The 19,989-nt window shown below is 41.1% G+C and overlaps 1 protein-coding gene across 5 annotated transcripts in view; it reads right to left on the reverse strand.

Moving 5' to 3' along the window:
- ZC4H2 (zinc finger C4H2-type containing) overlaps positions 1 to 19,989 on the reverse strand; it is a 99,262-nt gene that overhangs the window by 32,039 nt on the left and 47,234 nt on the right. The window contains exon 2 of one of the 5 annotated variants that reach the window (XM_063702940.1): positions 19,658 to 19,751. The exons of 2 other annotated variants lie outside the window; for them this stretch is intronic. Coding sequence is in view for 2 of the 3 variants with exons in the window: in XM_019019727.4 (XP_018875272.1) it covers positions 8,554 to 8,606 (53 nt within the window). In the remaining variant the exon portion in view is untranslated. Of the gene's footprint in view, positions 1 to 8,553; positions 9,202 to 19,657; positions 19,752 to 19,989 lie in introns of those variants that run through there. 2 more of the 5 variants (XM_019019727.4, XM_019019730.3) reach the window with 2 other exon arrangements.

Raw genomic sequence — 19,989 nt, forward strand, 5'->3', positions numbered from 1 at the left:
TCCTCTGGGTCCTCTAAAAAGTACAGATTTATGCATGAAGCAACTTGAAATCAGAGTAATTATATACACGAGGGCTTTCTAGAGAGTGGCACTATACCATATTTCTCTCTTTAACCTCCACAACACCTATCATTCTGCTTTGGCCATAAGCGGGGCTCAATCATTACATTTGGAATGAAAAACTACTGAATGGTAGGTAGTAAATCCAGGGGAGTGATTATAGCATCAGTAGCCTCAGAGAAGAAAAGACATTACCATGGGTGGCAAGGATTTCATTCATTTGGTTCATATTTATTAAGAATCTATCTAAGTGACAGGAACTGAAAGCAACTGTCTGTTAAGAAAGGCTTTATTTAATAATAGCTTTATTTAATAACAATAGCTATTATATTTGTGGTGCCTACTATGTTCCAGCAACTGTATTAGGCATTTTTTATGCTATCAAAATTTAATCTTCATAAGAACCATACCGGCAGGTAAGTTTCACTTCATTTTCACACATGAAGAATTTGAGGCTGAGAGAAGTAAAGTGACTTGCCCAAGAAGACAAATTCAGGAAGTGGAAAATCCAGCGTTGTAAATCTGATCACCTTTCCATCACAACAAGGAACTTTCATCATATGATGGATTTAAAGCCATAAAAACCAGGCCAGTAGGGTGAATTCTTGTCCTGGCTCAGTCATCAATTTTCAGGGTGAAATAGTGCACTTCATGGAATCTCTTGGCACCTTGGAAATTCTACCTGGAAAGTAGGACTCAGTGTAGCCTTGCATGGAATTGTTGGATGCTTCAGTGAGATGAAATCTGTGGAATGTTTGGCCCTACAAGTGAGGAAGCCATCCAGATCATTAAAGATGCAATTTTATATATAAAATTTCCTAATGAGATTTTTCCAAGAGGCTAAAGCACAGCTAGTATGACTCGTGAACCACAGGGAAACCACAGGGTTTTCAGGGTACTTTAGGGTTCCTACAGTCACCAGGATGACAGTCTTAGGTAACTTTTGGACCAGTATTCCTGAGCTCCTGTCCTAGTCTGTTTGTGCTTCTGTAACACAATACCACAGACTGGGTAATTTGTAAAGAACAAAAATTTATTTCTCCCAGGTCCGAAGGCTAGGAAGTTTAAGATCAATGTGCCAACAGATTTGGTGTCTGGTGAGGGGCTTGGTCTCTCCTTCCAAGATGGCACCTTGTTGCTGCATTTTCAGGAGGGAATGAATGTTGTGTCTTCATATGGTGGAATCACAGAAGTACAAAAAAGGGTCTAAACTTGTTCCAAGTCATTTTCTAAGGCACTAATCCATTCATAATGGCAGAGGCTTCATGACTTAATTACTTCCCGAAAGGTCTCTCCTCTTAATACCATCAAAATGGTAGGATTATGTTTCAACACATGAAATTTGGGGTACATTTAAATCATAGCAGATTGCTAGGCCACAGGTTCTCCAGACAGACTCCTGAGCCAAGACTATAAAACATTCAGCTGGATACCTTCTTTTCAATGATTTCTTTCTGGCAAATATGGAAGAGGACAGGTGCAAAGAAGGAGAAGTTCTAGGGCCATAGATCATCCATTGCTGGGACAAACTTGGCAGGCTCATCTGTCACCCAGCTTCAGAGGTGATTCAGCCCCAATGCACACTCAAAAAGCAGGGTAGGACAGCTGGGACCTATAGGCCTTGAAGATGGGAAAATTAGGTGAAAAGATACTGTTTACTGGAGATTGATGGAAAAGTGCTGGTATTTGTTAATAAGTTGAGGGGATGATGAGAAGTGGACAATTCCAGATTATATTGTATAGGTATAACTGGCCAGGTCTTACTAATGCAGTTGTTCTCCATATGTAGTCCCTGCACCACCAGCAGCAGCATTGCCTGGGAACTTGTTAGAAATGTAAATTCTCAGGCCCCACTCCATATCTACTGAATCAGAGACCCTGGAAATGGGGCTCAGCAATCAATGATTTAACAGCCCTTTAGGTGGAACCTCCTGCATGGTCAAGTATAATAACCACTATGCTAATGGTGTGGATGGAGAGGGTCACATAAAAAGAGGAATAAAGAATGGCTTCCAGATTTCAGCATAGTGAGGCATTTACTGAGATGGGGAAGACTGGGAAAGAAAAATGTTTAGGGGTGGGGCTGGAGTTGAGGGCCTGTTTGATATGCCAGTGATACATGCAAGGGTGTAAGTTAAATGGGCAGTTAGATATGTGAGTCTGGAACTCAAGGGAGCGATCAGAGCTATTGACTTTGATTAGAAGATCCTTCTGATGGGTCTAATTTATCCTAAGTGATGGGCCACCAAAGGATAGCCCAGCCCTGATTATGGCCCAGATTTATGCTCAGTAAATGTCACTGAATGAACACAAAGGAGCTAGCTTTTCCTGCTTACTCCAGTCTGGTGAGAATATTGCCTAAGTACTAAGCATTCTTCCATGTAATATTTATTTGCTCAACTGGAAACAAAGCTACTATCAGCAAAGTAGGTTTCTTATAACAGTTCATTCTGAAAACTTTCTTACATCTCAATACCAAATGCCAACATCTTTTCACTCTCTCTCCTGTGGCCAGCATTGTTTGGCTTAATTTGCCCATCCACAAGTCCCAGAGGTTCCAGTTGTCCTGTGCCTTGGTCTTGAGTAAGCACTGGTTCTGAGTCAATCCCCAAGCCAGGTAACAGAGGAGCTTACCAAGACTGCCACACCAATGGCGGAAGGAAAGGAAGAAGGGAGGAAGAGAGGAAGGGAGGGAGGGAGGGAGGAAGGAAGGAAGGAAGGAAGGAAGGAAGGAAGGGAGGGAGGGAGGATATCAATTCAAAATTCCATCATTAGATGGGATAACTTGAGTGCTGTAATAAATCTCCCTGTGGAGTCTGTGGTTGGGGTATTGTAATTCATTTTGACTGGGGAACTCGAGAAGGTTTTGGAGAAGATGAGGCATTTCATATGGGTCTTCCTTGAAAAATGAGTAGGATTTAGATGCTTGGAATGGGAGAGTGGCATTCTAGAACGAGGAATCTGCAGAGGCAAAGGTCTGGTGGAACGGAAATACATAAAACAGTAAGAACTTCTATATGGCTAAAGGATAGGATGAATAAAAAGCAGTAGCAGATAAGGTCAGAATGGTGGGTATGGGACAGATTTCCGGGGAGGCAGCATGAATGCCATGGAAACACCGATAGGTAAATGTGTGTTCAACAGAGACACAGTAAGAAATGACGTAAGTGAGAAATGAATTTCACCTCATGACACAATACACACATACACATATTTAAAACTAAACAAAACCTTCTCCAAAGTATACCTACTACTTCATATGCAATGTATGTTGATGATTTCCTTTTTATTTTAAAAAAGGTTTTTTAAAAATGCTACTAGTGACCAACTAAATTCTTTCTATGAGCTAATAATGGGACACAGCCTGTATTTTTCAAAAAGATTGTCATACACAATGAAAAGTTAGTGAAGATGGTTGAGAAATAAAATAACAACCATGCTTTAGGAAGGTAGTGCTCAAAGCAATGTGGATGACATTGCAGACAGAGGAGAGACTGTAGACAGGGAAGTAATTCTTCAGATGGAAATGGATACTGCATTACAAATATCCATGCCAAGTCATAATGAAGGCCTGAAATGGAGCAGTGAACTGGGAGGTGGAGAGTGGGGCAGGTATTGGGTAAGATATTCAGGACAGAAATAGAATTTGCTAAGTGATTGCAGGTGAGTCATTAAAGAGAAAGGGGAGTCAACATTGACTTTCAGATTGCCATCTGAGGTAACTGTGCAGAGAATGGTGGTATTAAACCAAAGGTTTAAGGGGAGGAGCTTGATTGCTGTAGGAAGAGACATAGATATAAAGCTGAGATTTATCTGTGAAACTTCCAGGCGGACAAGCCCAGTAGGCTGTCATATGTATGGGCTAAAGCATGAATGTGGGTGGGGTATAGAGGTTGGAGATTTGGAGGATAATATTTGAAGCCATGGAAGTACAGGAATTTACTCAAAAGAGTGTGTAGAAAGAAAAAAAGAAAAGAAGGACCCAGTCGAGAAACATTCATTTAAGAGTATCTACTTAACTCAACATCTCCTTCCAAAATGGTTTTTCTTTTTTTCAAGTGAGGAAAGCTCTTTGTGTATGGATATGTGTACATCGGGGTGTCAGTGTACGCAATACACATGAATGGATGGCATGTGCATTTTAAGGAAATATTGTTATGTACTTGGGGAGCTGGTGTAGGGCTCTGGTCCATTTAATGGTGCCTGTACTCACTGTCTCTGTTTTATTACTGCTATCCTCCCTTTCCCTCTTTTCTATCTCCCTTCTTTTGTTCCATTCTTGTCTCTCTTCTTCCACTTATCTACATGCTCCTTCATCACCATTTAAAAGTCCAAGGAAAACACGGGCAAAATAGATTAGTGTAGGATTTGGAGGCTGAGGTTGGGAACATAATGTGGGAGTGTGATTCGGATTGGGAGGAAAGACAGGGGTGGGCGTGTGTTCAGAGTTAGAAGCAGAAAATGGTCTGTGGTGGGAGAATCTGCTTCTGATGTTTTTCCCACTGCAAATTCTGCCATTGGTGTGAGTGCTGAGTATGAATGCATATATTTCTGGGCTCGTGTCTGGATGTGTGTAAGGCTCTTAGCTTGACTTCAATAGGTCATTAGATGATGCTGCCGTCATCATTCCTGCTTCTCTCCAGCAAACATTATTTCTTTAACAGAAATATGCTGCTATGCTTATACTTCAAGAGATTTAGGATTATAGCAGTTGAAGAACTGTGAATAATGGTTAATCAGATAATCAGCATTTGTAAGGGCAGTTAATAACATTGAAATGCGCATGCCATGTGAATAGGAAGATATATTATTTTTTCTTTCCTAGCTGTGTAACCATGGGAAAGTTGCCTAATCTCTCTGATCCTCAATGTCCTTATCCGTAAAATGGGGGTAATAATTCCTATCCCAGATTTCCTGTGGGAAGACTAAAGAGTAAATGAGCCAGGAGCTTTTAAATTAAAAGGTGCTTGACAAATGTTAGTTCCTTTCTTCAGTTTCTTTGACCCTTTGCTCCTTCCTTATTTCTATCTCTCATACATGTTTATCTGTCCATATGTGAACATCAAGTATATATTTATAGTACTTTCTCCATTTTAAATTCTTAAACCAAGTGGCTTAACCTTTGTATATTACTGTAAAATCGTCAAAAGCAGTTTAATTTAAGTCACTTTTGGAACACACACATTTGGAATTGTTATGTCTTCTTGGTAGACTGACTATTTTTCATTATGTAATATCCATCTCTGTCCCTAGGAATTTTCTTTGCTCTGAAGTCTGTTTTATTTGATATTAAAATGGCCATTCCTGCTTTATTTTGATTAATGTTTGCAAGGTATTTAGACTATTTGTTGTGAACATAATTATTGATACATGAAGGCTAAGTCTGCCTTTTTATTTTTTTTCTGTTCATTCTCCATAATTTTAGTTTCTCCATTTTCTTTGCCCTGCCTGCCTGTGGGTGACTGGAGCATTTTTAAAAAATTCATATTGATTTATTTATAATGTTTTGAGTACATTTCTTTGTATAGCATTTTCAGTGTTTTCTCTCAGTAATATATTATGTATACATAATTTATTTAAGTCTTCTGACATTACCACTTTACATGCTTGAATGAAGTGTAGAAGCATGTCCTCCCCTTTACATCTCTTTGCATTCCCCAGTTTACAATATAAATGTGTTAAATATTTCCTCTACATATGCTGAGACCACACTAGATAACAGTATAAATTTAGCTTCAATTATCAAAATACAAGAAATTTCAAGAGGAAAGAGAAAGTCTACTGCATTAACCATGTTTTTGCTTACTGTTTATTGTTTCTTTTCTGTTTTCAGAGCTTACTATCATCTTTTTTTAGGGTATATCTAAATTTCCTTAGTATTTCTTCATTGGAGAATGTCTTGATTACCCATTCAATACTGAAGGATATTATTATTGGACATAGATTTATGGGTTGTCACTTCTTTTCCTTCAGCACTTAAAAAATGCTAGGGCATCATCAGTTTCTGATGATAGATCTGTCATTCTATTTTTTTTTTCCTTTGTAGCTTTTGTTTCTCTTCAGCTGTTTTGAAGAAGTTTCCTTTTTCTTTCATTTTCAGAAGGTTGATTACAATGTGTTTTGGAGTGTGTTTCTTTGTGTTGATTATGTTGGTGTTTGCTCCTCTTCTTGAATCTAAATGTTTATGTCTTTTGCACAATTTGGGAAGATTTTAGTCGTTATTTTTCCCAATACTTTTCCAATCCTGCCCTCTTTCTCCTGGGAATTTGTTGGCATAAATGTTAAAGCTTTTGTTATAGTGCCACAGTGATTTCTATTGTTTTATATTTGTAAGCTATTTTTTCCCTCTGTCTTCTCCACCTTACTGTTGAACCTATCCATTGAGTTTTTTGGGGTTTTTATGTTACCGTATTTTTCAATTCTAAAAATGTCACTTTGTTCTTCTTTATGTTTTATATTTCTTTGTTGAGACTTTCTATTCATTTTCTGAGATTTTCTACATTATCATTTGTTTCAAGTGTATTGTAACTGCTCACTGAAATGTTTTTAGGACAGGTGCTTTAAGATCCTTATCAGATAATTCTAACATGGGTGTCATCTCAGTATTGGCATCTGTTTATTTTCTCTTCTCATTCAAGTGGATATCTTAGTATGGAAAGTGATTTTTGATTAAAAGTTGGACACTCTGGATCTTATTTAAATCTTTTGTTTTAGCAGTCCTCTACCACTCTCTTGGATGGAAGAGGGACAGTAGAAGTCCAGTTTCTCCACTGTCTCTTGACATCCAGATTGGGGAAGGGCTGTTTGTTACTGCTGTTTAGAGGTGAAAGTTTGGCCTTCTCTCTGGGCCTATGCTGATTCCATCCTAGCTGGTTGAGGTAGAAACTCCTAGTTACCACTGGTAAGGGTAGAAGTCATGGTTCTCCATATGGTCTTCACTGGGAGAGGTCTATTTTCACTGGGGATTAAAGTCCTTGCTCACAACTGGTCCTTCTCTGGGCATGGGGTTCCTTTGAAGCTTGGTGAGAGTGGAAGTCTAGGCTCTCCATTTGCAAGCCTAAGCTTCTGACTAGCTGCATCGTTATGACAGCTGGCATTCTACCGTACTAAGGTGTCTCATTTTCTAGCTAGCTTCTGATGCTTTTGCCAAAAAAAAAAAAAAAAAAAATTGCAACATATTCCCTTCTCCTTTCCAGACTTTACCTGGGACATAGTGGGAAAAGGAATACCTTTGCAGGCAGACCCACAAAATGTGGCAATTTGAAGCTGCGTGGCTGTGGGAAAATCACTCAAATTCTCTGGGCCTCTATTTCCCCAGCTGTAAAGGAGGAGTAGGAAGCTCACAGGACTCTTGCTGAATGAGCAAAAGTAGGTCAAAGGGCCTGGCACACAGGGGCGGGAAGGGACTCAATAAATGATAGTTCCCTTCCTTTACCTCTCCTGTAGAAAGAGAGATGCAACCCCTCAAGAAGAAGAAGAAACCAAGGTGCTTTACCTACCACCACTAATCACCATGTGTAGGTCTCATCCAGCACTCTAAGGGTTAAATCTCATGATCAAAGTCTTATTTCTTAAAGAAACACACTTGACATCTTCCACCTTGGGTTCTCAGAAAACACTCCAGGGAGAGAGCTTGACCCAGGCCACTCTCAGAGTGAGAGCAAAAGCCAAAGCAGGGGCTCACGCTGAGAAGGCGAGGTGAAGAAAGACCTTGTGCCAGCCCACACAGCCCGCCTGGCGCTATTGTGTTCTGAGCAAGGACAATATCATCGCTTTGCCAAAAGCTGCTCCAGGAGCAACCGGGTAGCGGACTCCACTTCGGCAACTCCCACTTTGCCAGCCCGCCTGTCACCTCCAGCTCCTCAGAGCAGCTGTCGCGATCCCACCATCAGCGCAGCGACCGCGTCCCCAGTCCCCACTGCTCCCATCCCCCTCCCAAGCGCGGGATAGGAAGGAAGAAAGTGGCGAGTGAGTGAAAGGAAAACGAGCGCGCGCCATTCTCCCAGCTCCGCCCGCTGAGATTCCTCTGCAACCCCCACTTGGCAGCCCCTGGCAGCAGCCACCAGCCCCGATGCGCTAGACTTGGCTCTCAAAAGCCTTTCCCGAACTCCAGGTTCCGAAGTTGAACAAGAGACTGGAAAAAAATCCCTACTCCTAAAGAGCAAGGAGCCAAAGACACCTTGGGGCACACAAGTACTTTTAAAAAACGTGTCCATGAATGCAGAGCCCTGACCTCCACCTCGAGAAGAATAAAACTGTCTTGGTACCAATCCCGTGTTTCTTCATCTTTGCTTTCTCAGCCACATCTGGCAAGAGGTCTCTCTCTCCCTCAACTCTCCTCAGCGCCCCTCCCATCCTCACCTCTCCGGCAAGTCTGTGGTGAATGGGCCCCTTTCCAGCTCCTCTAGACAAACAGCCCAACAATAGATAATTAGCCCTCTCCCGCAACGAAGGGTTGGAGAGGGGTGGGGAGGGGGACAACGTGCCACTTACCTGATCTCTTTAATGCTTTCCAATTTGCACATGATTTCTTGCTCATCTGCCATACTTTTCACTGTCAATTTCACGTCCCGAGAGATGTACAAATACACCAGCCAAGGGATACAATAGACACAATGTAGCCACCTCCTCCGGGCTTGGGGCTATGAGCCTGTGCGGTAGGGGCTTGGAGAGGCCTGGGAGCTGTAGTCCGGAGCTTCGGGGCCAGCCAGGAAGCCCGGGGGCCTGTAGGACTACAACTCCCAGAAGGCCAAGCGAGACATGCCTGTTTCCCTTCCTGCAGCCGCACTTTAAATCAATTTGTTATAGATAATTATGTCAAAGGTTGTGAAGAGTGCAAAGGAATGGGGATATTCGTCCGGCCCGTGTGTGGGAAAATGGGGAAAAAAATACTCCTGAAGGCAATTGGAGAGATGAGAGACATACCCATTCGCTCCCTTCGGGGGCCCTCGCACCTACCCACCCGCAAAAGATTAGCGGTAGTCGCTAATTACGCCTTGGGGATGGAAAGAAACCCTGCAGGGAAAGTAGCTTTGGAGACGTTGAATGTGCTAGCTGCTGCCTGGGGACCAGTAACTTTGGCATTCAATTTAGGGTGGGGCGGGGGTGGGGAAGAGGAGGATGGGAGGAGGGAGAGGCTGCAAAAGCTGGGGGAAAGGAGAGTGGGAAGGAGAACCTTGTTACTTCCAGCTACTTACCCATTCAACAAACAATTACTTAAGCTCGGACTTTGCCAGTCAATGGAAGAAGTACTGTAGGAGTCACCGGGCAAGGCAGATAAATAAAAGCAAATGCTTGCCTTTGAGGAACAGAAGAGGCTGAAAATTTACCTATTAATTACAGTACAGTGCGGTGTCAAAATACAGGAATAGATAAGGTGTAACCTGTGCAGAGAAGATGTAAACAGGTCTCAAGAGTGACTAAGAATGTGTCAGACCATAGAGGAGAATGGGCTCTCCAGGTGAGGATACAATAGAGAGAGAAAGGAAAGGATGAGTGGTTCAGAGTGCCTGAAATATAGGGTTCTTATATGAGGTGTAGAGGTGGAAAAAAGAAATGGGAGATGTAGTATTTAGAAAAGGCAGGTAGGAACCAGACTATGAAATACGTTAAATGTCAGACTAAAGGGTTTGGACTTAATCCTGTAGGCAGACATTTATCTAATAAACTTTTAAATTAATTAATTAATTTATTTATGAGACAGTCTCACTCTGTCGCCCAAGCTGGCGTGTAGTGGCACAGATCTTGGCCCACTGCAACCTCCTTCTCCTGGGTTCAAGCAATTCTACTGCCTCAGCCTCCCGAGTAACTGGGATTACAGGCGCCCACCCACCATGCCCGGCTAATTTTTGTATTTCTTGGTAGAGATGGAGTTTCATCATGTTGGCCAGACTGGTCTTGAACTCCTGAGCTCAAGCAATCCACCCGCCTCAGCCTCCCAAAAGTGCTGGGATTACAGGCATGAGCCACTGCGCCTGGCCCTAATAAACATTTTTTAAGTGCTTATTCTGCACCAAGTAATGTTTAATTATTTTATGTTTCAAAGCACGGTAGTGATAAGGATGGAGGAATATTTTAGAGAGGGACTCTGGAAGCAAAGTGGAGAATGATTAGAGGACATGAGACCAGGTAAGAGGCAGTTACTCAGCGTGCACAAACAGGCCTAGAGAGCTGGACGTTGGGCAAAAGGAAGATGGTGACTCACTCCCAACTAAAAGTGAGTCAGAACTCTCTCTGAGTTTGTGCTTTCTTTTATTGAGCTTCAGTTTCCTCATCTGAAAAATGTACCTAGTGAGCCCACCTCAAAGGCTTGTTGGGAGGCCTCTATGAGATCATTCCCATGATCATGCTGAATACAGGGCTTGGTATTTTGTAGGAGCTTGAGAAGTTTGTGGAACATGAATCTCATGTCATTCTGGATGTCCACAGTGATTTTAAGCATTCTCCAGGGAAGAAATTAAAGCCCTTCTCTTCTTTGGATTCAAGATATAATAACTTTCTTAACCATAAAATTCTCCCTGGTGTCTACATTTTCCTATTGTCTTGAAGGTTGCTATCTTGTACAGCCACTAGCTGGTATTTAAAGAACATTGAGTTAGTTAGTAACAAAGCCTGTGGATCCAGAGCCAAGAACTGGCCCCAGCTCTGTCCCGTAAGGGGAGGTGGTAAGCAACAAGCCTGTGTTAAGTGCCTGGCATGTACTGGCTACTGTGCTGAGTCTGATATGTACAATCTATCATTTCATCCTCACAACCACTATGAAGGGGGCAAGTAGATTCATCCCCTTTTAGAAGGAAGAAAACTGACTGAGATAGGGAAAGTTGTTTTGCCAAGTCCACACAATAAGTTATAAAGCTAGAGCCTGCACCCAATTTGGACCAAGTTACTTGCAGATTAATGAAGAGAGTGTGTCTGGAAAAAAAATATATATATATAGCAACCAAAACTACAATGGGGTCCTGAGTGTATGTATCTATGTCAAACATAAAGTGGTTTATAATGCATTAATGCTGGCTTGGGGAGAAGCGGAGGGTTTGTATGGGATGTGTGGGAAGCAATTTATGAACAGCCTTTGAGATTTTAAATTTAATGTCTCTCTCTTTTTCCATTGTCCCCTTCACCTTAAGAATCCTTACCACTGACTTGTTCACACATCTGGTAAAAGTCTGGATGTGGGTATGTATCTGTTTCAATTAAATATGTTAATGGGTTTAGAGTCTGATTTGGTAATAATTTGGGAACTATCTTGTCTTTCAAGCCTCACCGAAATCCTGGTTTACAGATGAGGAAACTGAGACCAAGAGAGGCAAAGGACTTGTCCGACATCACCCTACTTGGCTGAAACAGAACCAAGACTCCTGACTCAAGGGCCTGTGCTCTTCCTATGGCCCCATGCGGCCTGTATAAAGCTGCTGCTGCTACCATGGGGCCTGAATGCCTCTGTTACTTTTCAGCCAGAAGGTGCACTCCAATATAGGGTGTCTGCAGAGGGCCAAGCATGTCCCATGCTTCCAACTATGGACATTTAAGGGAGATAGCAGTTAATCTAAGAGAAGAGGCCATGGGAAAACCTGGCGCTTGGAAGAAGGTTTGTGCTATTTGTAACAATTAAAATGTCCAAATACAGAAAGAGTAATGTGCCTCTTAGCTTCTGCTGGTTTGCTTTTGGTTCCTTGACCTCCGTGAGAACAGATGTCTCACCTGTTCCTTGCTGAATTTTAAGAATCCAGGCTAGCAGTGAGAGGAAGGAAAATGTTGTAGAGAAACAGTGGGGAAGAGAAGGAAACTATAGCCTTCTGCCCCTTCTTCTGAAGCAGCACTTAAAACAGTATCTGCAAGCCAAGGTGGTGGCTTTTCCATAGTAAGTGTTCAGTAGCTCTCAATTGATCAGAAGTTTGCAATGGCTGAAACAATATTTAAGATATGGGCTAGCAGTGAGTTCTAATGCATGATTTTATTAGAAGAACTGATTGATTTGAGGGGGTAGAAATAAAAAAAAAATCTTAGTTTTATCAGGGCCAACATTATTCTTCTTGCTAAGAAACAGGCAAGTCAGGCAGGGTATGTTGGGGTTAATACCATTAAAATGCAAGAAATTAGCAAAAGGGAAGCCAGTCAGTCTCGATTATACTTTCATGGAATAGATCAAGACTTTAAAAATGGAGGCCAGAATATTGAATTCACAGATATTTCTTTGTACTTCAACAGTGAACTAAACTAAGAGGAGGCAGAGATGCAACAACAGTCTTGGTTCCAAATTGCCTTTCAAAAAGTAGTGCAAATTACTTATTAAATTTCTCATTATATTTCTTAATCAGCATTTCTAAGAGAAAAGTGAGCCAAAAGTTTTCAGCCCAAAAATGTTTATTGTGCACCTATGATATGTCAGGAACCATCAAGGTTTCAGTGAAGATTTCATAGCAGATACGACAGACATGGGCCCTGCCCTTACCAAGCTTACCATTTAGTGAGAGAGATCATGCATACATATATAGCTATACCTAGCAATCAGGGCTTGAAATAAGTCTAGGTTCTGTGAGCACACACAAAAGGGGAGAACCAATTTAGTCCTGAGAAGTGAGCAAGGAGTCAGGGAAAAGCTTCCTGAACAAAACTAGGCAGGATGAGAGAGGAAGGGAGGGAAACAGCAGGAGGTATCGAGGATTAATTCATGCAAACAGCCAACAAATATTTACTGAACACTTACTACATGCCAGGCACTCTCCTAGGTTCCAGGGATATATAGTGCTTTGCATGTATTAAGTTAGTTTAATCCTTGCAAAAACTTCACAGGAAGTATATATTATTATCATCCTTATTTTACAGAAGAGGAAGTTGAGGCACAGAGAAGTTAAGTAACTTGCCCAGAGTAACACAGCTAGTAAGTGGCAGAACTGAGATTCAAATTTAGAGAGTCTGCCTCCAGAAGCCATGCTCTCACCTACTATGTTCTATTAGTTACCCAAGATTCCAGTTCTTAGGAAGTTTACATTCTAGTAGGAGGAGCCAGACAATAATGACAGAAAAGAAAAAAAAATAAACATAATAATATTAGGGGGAGATAAGCCCATAAGACACTAATTGAGGATAATAGGACAGAATGGTGGCAGGAGGGGGAATGTTTTAGTTAGGATGGTCAGGGAAGGCCCCTGTTCAGAGATGACATTGTAGTGGAGACATAAGGAGTTGGGCATACAATGATCTGGAGGAAGAGTGCTCCAGGCAGAACGAATAGCCGGTGCAATGGTCCTGAGTCAGAAAATGCTTAGCCTATGAAAAAAAAAGTAGGTAGGGCTCTGGCTGATTAAGGGGAGCAGAAGTAGACTGAGGAGACAGTTTATGTCATTGAACTTTTATTCTAAAAACAGGGTCTTGTAAACCATGGTGATGAGTCTGGGTTTTATTCTAATTACAATAGGCAGACATTGAGGGTTTTAAGCAGGGGAGCAACATGATCTAGTTTTTAAACATCACTGACTGCTGTGAGAACAGATTTTATTGGGGCAAAAGTGGAAGTAGGAAAACCAGGGAAAACTACTACAGTTGTCCAGGAAAGAAATTATGGTGGCTTGAATTACAGTAGTAATAGTAGATATGAAGAAAAATGGGCTGATTGGGAACATATTATTGGGCACAGAACTGATATGATTAGCTCATGGATAGGACGGAGAGGTACGGAGGGCGAGATAAGGCATCTAAAATGACTCCTGGATTTTTGGCTTCAGTAATAAGGTCAGTGCCATTCACTGAAACAGGAAAGACTGGAAGAGAACCGTACGATGTTAGAGCTGGAAGGCACTCACATGTGGTATATGGAAAAACTGAAGAACAGAAATGGTAATTGACCTCCCTAGGTTAGGGAGTTAGGAGCTGAGATAGGTAATCTCATTCTTCACACTCTCTCAGAAAATTTTCATGTTCTCCGTCGCTTCAGCCCTTCAGCTGAGGTGTTGAGGGGTGTGTTTGAAGCCTTAACTTTGAAGATTCCCCCAGGAGATGGGACTTGTGGGTGATTAGCCAGAATTTGTATCTGCTTACATAGACAGTGCTAGGTATTCTCAGGCAATGTTTCAGCTGAAATTCTTGCTGTTTTTGATGGCTTTATGTCATTGAACTTTCACTCCTCTATTCTTTCTCACCTACCCAATGTCACTGACCTAGATCCCCCAAATGCAAATTTCAGGGAACAAAGATCTGGCAGTGGAAGTAGGGGAGTCCCATTTTTCCCCTCTGCAAGTCCGAAAAACCCTAGTGTAAAAAATCCTATTATAAAAGCAGTCTAGTGTACATCTACTGCGTTTTCTTAGTAAACTTTCATCCACACCCTCCCCTCTTCTTCAATTCTCACCTCTTTGAGAGTGACCAAAACTGACTGTCTAGCTCCAATGACCTTCCGTTTCTAACAGCCTCCTTTATATCACCAGAACTAAGTATGGGATTGAGTTTCCAAAAGGGCTGAGTCTCACCAGGTTCCCTGCACATCTTTCCCAGGCTGGGGTACTTTAGAACCACTCATAGGGCCCTTGTCCCCCTCATAGAGCTGTTTAATGATTAAATGAAAAGAGAGAAGTTATGAGAAAGCACCTAGCACATTGGTTGAATTATAATAGGCATTGATTACAGGTCAATATCCCTCATCCTTCTCACCACTTGCCCTAATTCTTACAGTCATTTTGAGAACCCAAATTTGGGGATAATTCAGTGAATAGAAACAGGAGAGAAGCATGAAAAAACTATAAATAAGTTGTCTTGATTTAGGCTTGAGAAGACAATGACAGAGGATTCATTTAGAAATCTCAAAATGGACAGGGCAGCATTTGACGTGAAGGTTGTAGCCATTATTTCCCCTAAGTCTGGGGCAAAAATGGCTTCAATTATAGTAGAAGCGTTAGAGGGATGATAACTTATAAAGCCACAATGACAAATAAGCAACCACAAGGAAAAGATGGACAGATTCAACTGTATAAAAATGTACAATGAAAAATGACACTCATAAAATAAAAATGAAACAGACTGGGAAAGTAAAAATAACACATAAATCTTAGTAGTACCCCACCCAGGGGTTGGTTGCATTGTAAACAATAGACCAAACCTTATGCCTCTGAATGAAACATCTGGTATCTGCAAGTGAACGGAATGGGAGAGGAGTGGGAAGGCAGATGTCCTCTCCTGGGCCTTCAAAATCCCCTTGCATATATCACGTGTAATTGCCCAGCTTGACTTCCCAGATAGCCCTTCCTTTCTTTCCTAGCACAGGTGGCAGTATGCATAGTGGTGAGGCACCCAGACTCTTCAGTCAGGCTGCCTGAGCTCACCTCTCGTCTCTACTATTTTTAGCTATCTGACTCAAGGGCAAATAACTTCCCCTGTATGGGTTTTGGTCTTCTCATATGGAAAATGGAAATGATAGTAATTGTAACTAACTCTTAGGGTTGTAATTAAATTAATATATGGAACTGGCTAAAACAGCATAATAAATACTGTAGAAGTGTCTGCTATTATTATTAAGATGGATATTCTTCAATAAACTTTCTTATTACCTCCTTGTTTTCCATCATTGGCAGCCTAGCTCCCCTACCAGACAGGTTCCTATTATCCTCTAAATCACAAGACTTGAAAAGGATTGTGCTTATCTACTTGGGAATGAAAATACCAAATAAATGCATCATAGATGTGGCCAATCTGTCATAAAATTGAGGATATAACAAATTTATACATCTGACATTATTTAAAAATACGAAAATCATGTTCCCAGTCCTATAAAATGACCGTAAATTTACTATATACACTGATTACATGATCTACTCTTCCAATTAAGATAAATCATATATAGTGTATGTTAGCACATAAAAATGTATCTCAACTTATATCATAAACTAGATCAAAAAATAACATGTAGCTCTATGGAATAGTATTCAAACATTTAACTTAAAAAAGTTTTGCCTTCTAAAAATTTAGATAAGCTTTTTGGGGAATAATTTGAATGATTTTGGGTTTCTTGAGGGAAAAAGAGTAATTGAAGAAACAAAGGAATTCAAGGAATGTCTTCTTGACCCAACATTTCACTTCAACACGTTTATTAGTAACCTCCTTGTTTTCTTTGTTGAAATTTTAGATTTGGGGGTACATGTGCTTGTTTGTTACATGGATATTATATGCATAATGGTGGGGGTTGAGCTTCTAGCATACCCATCACCAAAATATTGGACATTGTACCCAGCAGGCAGTTTTTCATCCTGCACCTCCCTCCCATCCTCCATGGTTTTTGAGTCTCCAGAGTCGATTTTCTCCACCTTTATGTCCATGTATACCCTTTGTTTAGTTTCCACTTATAAGTGAGAACATGTGATATTCTATTTTCTGCTCCTGTGTTAGTTCACTTAGGATAATGTAATCACCCAAGGGGTTCATCTTGCTCACTGCCCAGAAAAGCCAATGCATTGAGAACAGAAGGTTTTCACAATAGAAAAAGAGTTTGATAAATGCAAAGCCAGCTAAACAAGAGGACAGGAGTTTATTATTATTCGAATCAGTCTCTGTAAAAATTTAGAGGCTAGGGATTTTTAAGAACAGTTTGATGGGCAGAGGGCTAGGGAATGGGGAATGCTGTTTGGTTGGATTAAGGATGAATTCATAGGGAGTCAAAGCTTGTTTTCTTGCACTGAGTCAGTTCCTGGGAGTTGGGGCACAAGACCAGATGAGCCAGTTTACTTCTCTGGGTGGCCCGGCTGGTCCATCAGAATGCAGGGTCTGAAAAATACCTCAGACACCAATCTTAGGCTTTACAACAGTGATGTTATCTATAGGAGCAACTGGGGAGGCTAGCAATCTTGTGACCACTGGCTGCATGAATCCTGAGCCATTATTTCTTATCTTGTGGCTACTTTGTTAGTTTTACAAAACAGGCCTGATCCCCAAGCAAGAAGGGGATTTGTTTTGGGAAGGGGCTGTTAGCATCTTTGTTTGTTAAACTACAAACTAAATTCCTCCCATAATTACCTTGGCATATGCACAGGCATGAGCAAGGGCAACTTGGAGGTTAGAAGCAAGATGGAATTGGCAGTTAGGTCAGATTTCTTTCACTATTAGAGTTTTCATATGTCAGATTTTCCTCACTGTCACAATGTTCACAAAGCTGGTTTCAATAATGGCCTCCAACTCCATCCATGTTGCTGCAAAGAACATGATTTTGTTCTTTTATGGCTACATAGTATTCCATGGTGTATATATACCACATTTTCTCTATCCAGTCAACTGTTGGTAGACACTTAGGTTGGTTCCATGACTTTGCTGTTGTAAATAGTGCTGCAATAAACATATGAGTACAGGGGTCTTTTTTGTTATAATGACTTCTTTTCCTTTGGATAGATACCCAATAGTGGGATTGCTGGGTTGAATGGTAGTTCTGTTTTTAGTTCTTTGAGATATATCCATACTGTTTTCCATAAAGGTTGAACTAATTTACATTCTCATCAACAGTGTATGACCGTTCCCTTTTTTCCAACATCTGTTGTTTTTTGACTTTTTATTAAAAGCCATCTTGACTGGTATAAGATAGTATCTCAGAGTAGTTTTAATTTGCATTTCTCCGATTATTTCTGATGTTGAAAATTTCTTCATATGCTTGTTTGCTGTTTATATGTCTTCTTTTGAGAAGACATGTCCTTTGCCTGCTGTCCTAGGGGCTGGAGATCCAGAGAAATAAGAATAGTTCCTGCTTTGGGGATGCTCATAGCTTATTTGGAGATGGGCCCGTAAATAAGCAATGACAATACAATGTGCGCTGTGTTATAATGGAGGAGTGAATAGTAAACTCTGGGATAATGTAAGAGGGATTAAGAAACTCTACCAGGGAGAATCTGAAAGGGTTTCCCAGACAGGTGTTTTCAGAACTAGATCTGTTGCAGGCACCGTTAGAAACCTTGAATCAATTTTCCTATGGCAAGCAGAGGCATGCTGGTTGCTAGAGCCCACACTCCTCTAAGCCATCACATTTTGAGTAAAGGCTCACTGAACATTTCTCCTCTTGACCCTCTTACTTCCTCAGCTTATTTAACCCTATAAATGTTAGTGGGCATCAAAGCTGGAAAGGCTTCTCAGAAGACAGCTATATCCATGGTTTTTAAACTGGGTTTGGTAGAACTCTAAGATTTTAGAGTGAAGGGAAGCCACCCCTACTCCTTTTTTAACTAGAACTTAATTGGTATTATTTTCATATTTGGGGATTTTGTGGAAGATATTTTTCAATACAGTGATCTGTTGCTTAAAAAATATTTGAAAAACAGTGATTTATTCTAATTTGTCCTTATTTTAAAGACAGAAAAACAGGATAAAAGTAAGCAAGGCTTGGCCAAAGATCAAAGAAATGCAACAAGAAAAAAAGTGCTATTAAGACAAACATGCTTATCCTTTACTTGTCAAAGACAGCTTTTTGGTCTATTAGTCCTCCAGTCCCAAGCTAGTTGCTCTGCCTTCCATGTTTCAAGATGTGGCCTGGTATAGCTTTATTAGCAGTGGCAAGCCAGGTCAAGCTAAAAGGGGCCAGAATCTAAGGCCAGGCATTCCCCCCATCTCCCTGCTACTACATGCTGACATTGGAGTTAGTTAGTGAGGAGGGAAGACTCAGGCTCCAGGTATAAAGCTGGACTACGGTATATTAAGTGGCAAGCCATAGTTCAGGAAGCCAGTGGAGTATGACATAAATTAGTAGGGGCATCCCAAGAGGTAGGAGATGCAGAACAAGGAGGGCTCCAAGGCAGTCCATGTTTTGAAGGTCCCAGTGGGCAGTTGGCTCCAAGATGGTGTGTCCATGGAAACAGGGGTTCCAGCTACCAGACTTCAGGTAGTCTCTAAGGTGGAAGCAATGGAGGAAGGTAGACAGATTGTCCAGTGGGAGAAAAGCAGGTCTTCATTTTAGAGGACCTGGTGACCTGGACAGCAAATTGGGGCATAAAGAACAAGGCAGGAGCCTAATGATAAAGACTGGGACAAAATGTCAATTATCCCAAATTGACATACAAGTTTAATGGAAACTGATATCAAAATCCAGAAATATTTTCCATAGACACAGACAAGATAATTCTTTTTTTTTTTTTTTTTTTTTATGAGACGGAGTCTCACTCTGTCGCCCAGGCTGCAGTGCAGTGGTGCGATCTAGGCAAACTGCAAGCTCTGCCTCCCGGGTTCATGCCATTCTCTTGCCTCAGCCTCCCGAGTAGCTGGGACTACAGGCGCCCGCCACCAAGCCCGGCTAATTTTTTGTATTTTTAGTAGAGACGGGGTTTCACTGTGTTAGCCAGGATGGTCTCGATCTCCTGACCTCGTGATCCGCCTGTCTCAGCTTCCCAAAGTGCTGGGATTACAGGTGTGAGCCACCGTGCCTGGCCGACACAGACAAGATAGTTCTAAAATTTATATAGAAAGGCAAGGGAACTGAAATAGCTAAAAACAATTTTGAAAGAGAATAAAGTGGAATAAATCATTCTACCTGATGTCAACATTTATTAGATAGCTACAGTAATCAAGGCTGTGTAGTATTGGTGGTGGAAAAGACATATGGATCAATGGAATAGAATACAGGACCCAGACATAGACTCACACATATATGCCAAACTGGTTTGCTGGGTTTTCTTTTTTTCCACAAAGATGAAAGGATGATCTTTTCAACAAATGATGGTGGAGAAAGTGAGTATCTGTTAGGAAAAAAAAAATTTTACTCAAAAGACCTCACATCTTATGCAAAAATTAACTCAGAATGGATGACGGATTTAAATGTAAAATGTAAACCTATAAAACTTTTAGAAAAAAAAAGGAGAAAACCTTTGGATCTAGGACTAAGCAAAGGATTTTTTTTTGGATTCATCTCAAAATTATCACCTCTGAATTCTTTTTTTTAATTATTATACTTCAAGTTTTAGGGTACATGTGCAC

The sequence above is a fragment of the Gorilla gorilla genome, chromosome X (genome assembly GCF_029281585.2).
Source record: "Gorilla gorilla gorilla isolate KB3781 chromosome X, NHGRI_mGorGor1-v2.1_pri, whole genome shotgun sequence".
In the NCBI taxonomy this organism is placed as follows: domain Eukaryota; kingdom Metazoa; phylum Chordata; class Mammalia; order Primates; family Hominidae; genus Gorilla; species Gorilla gorilla.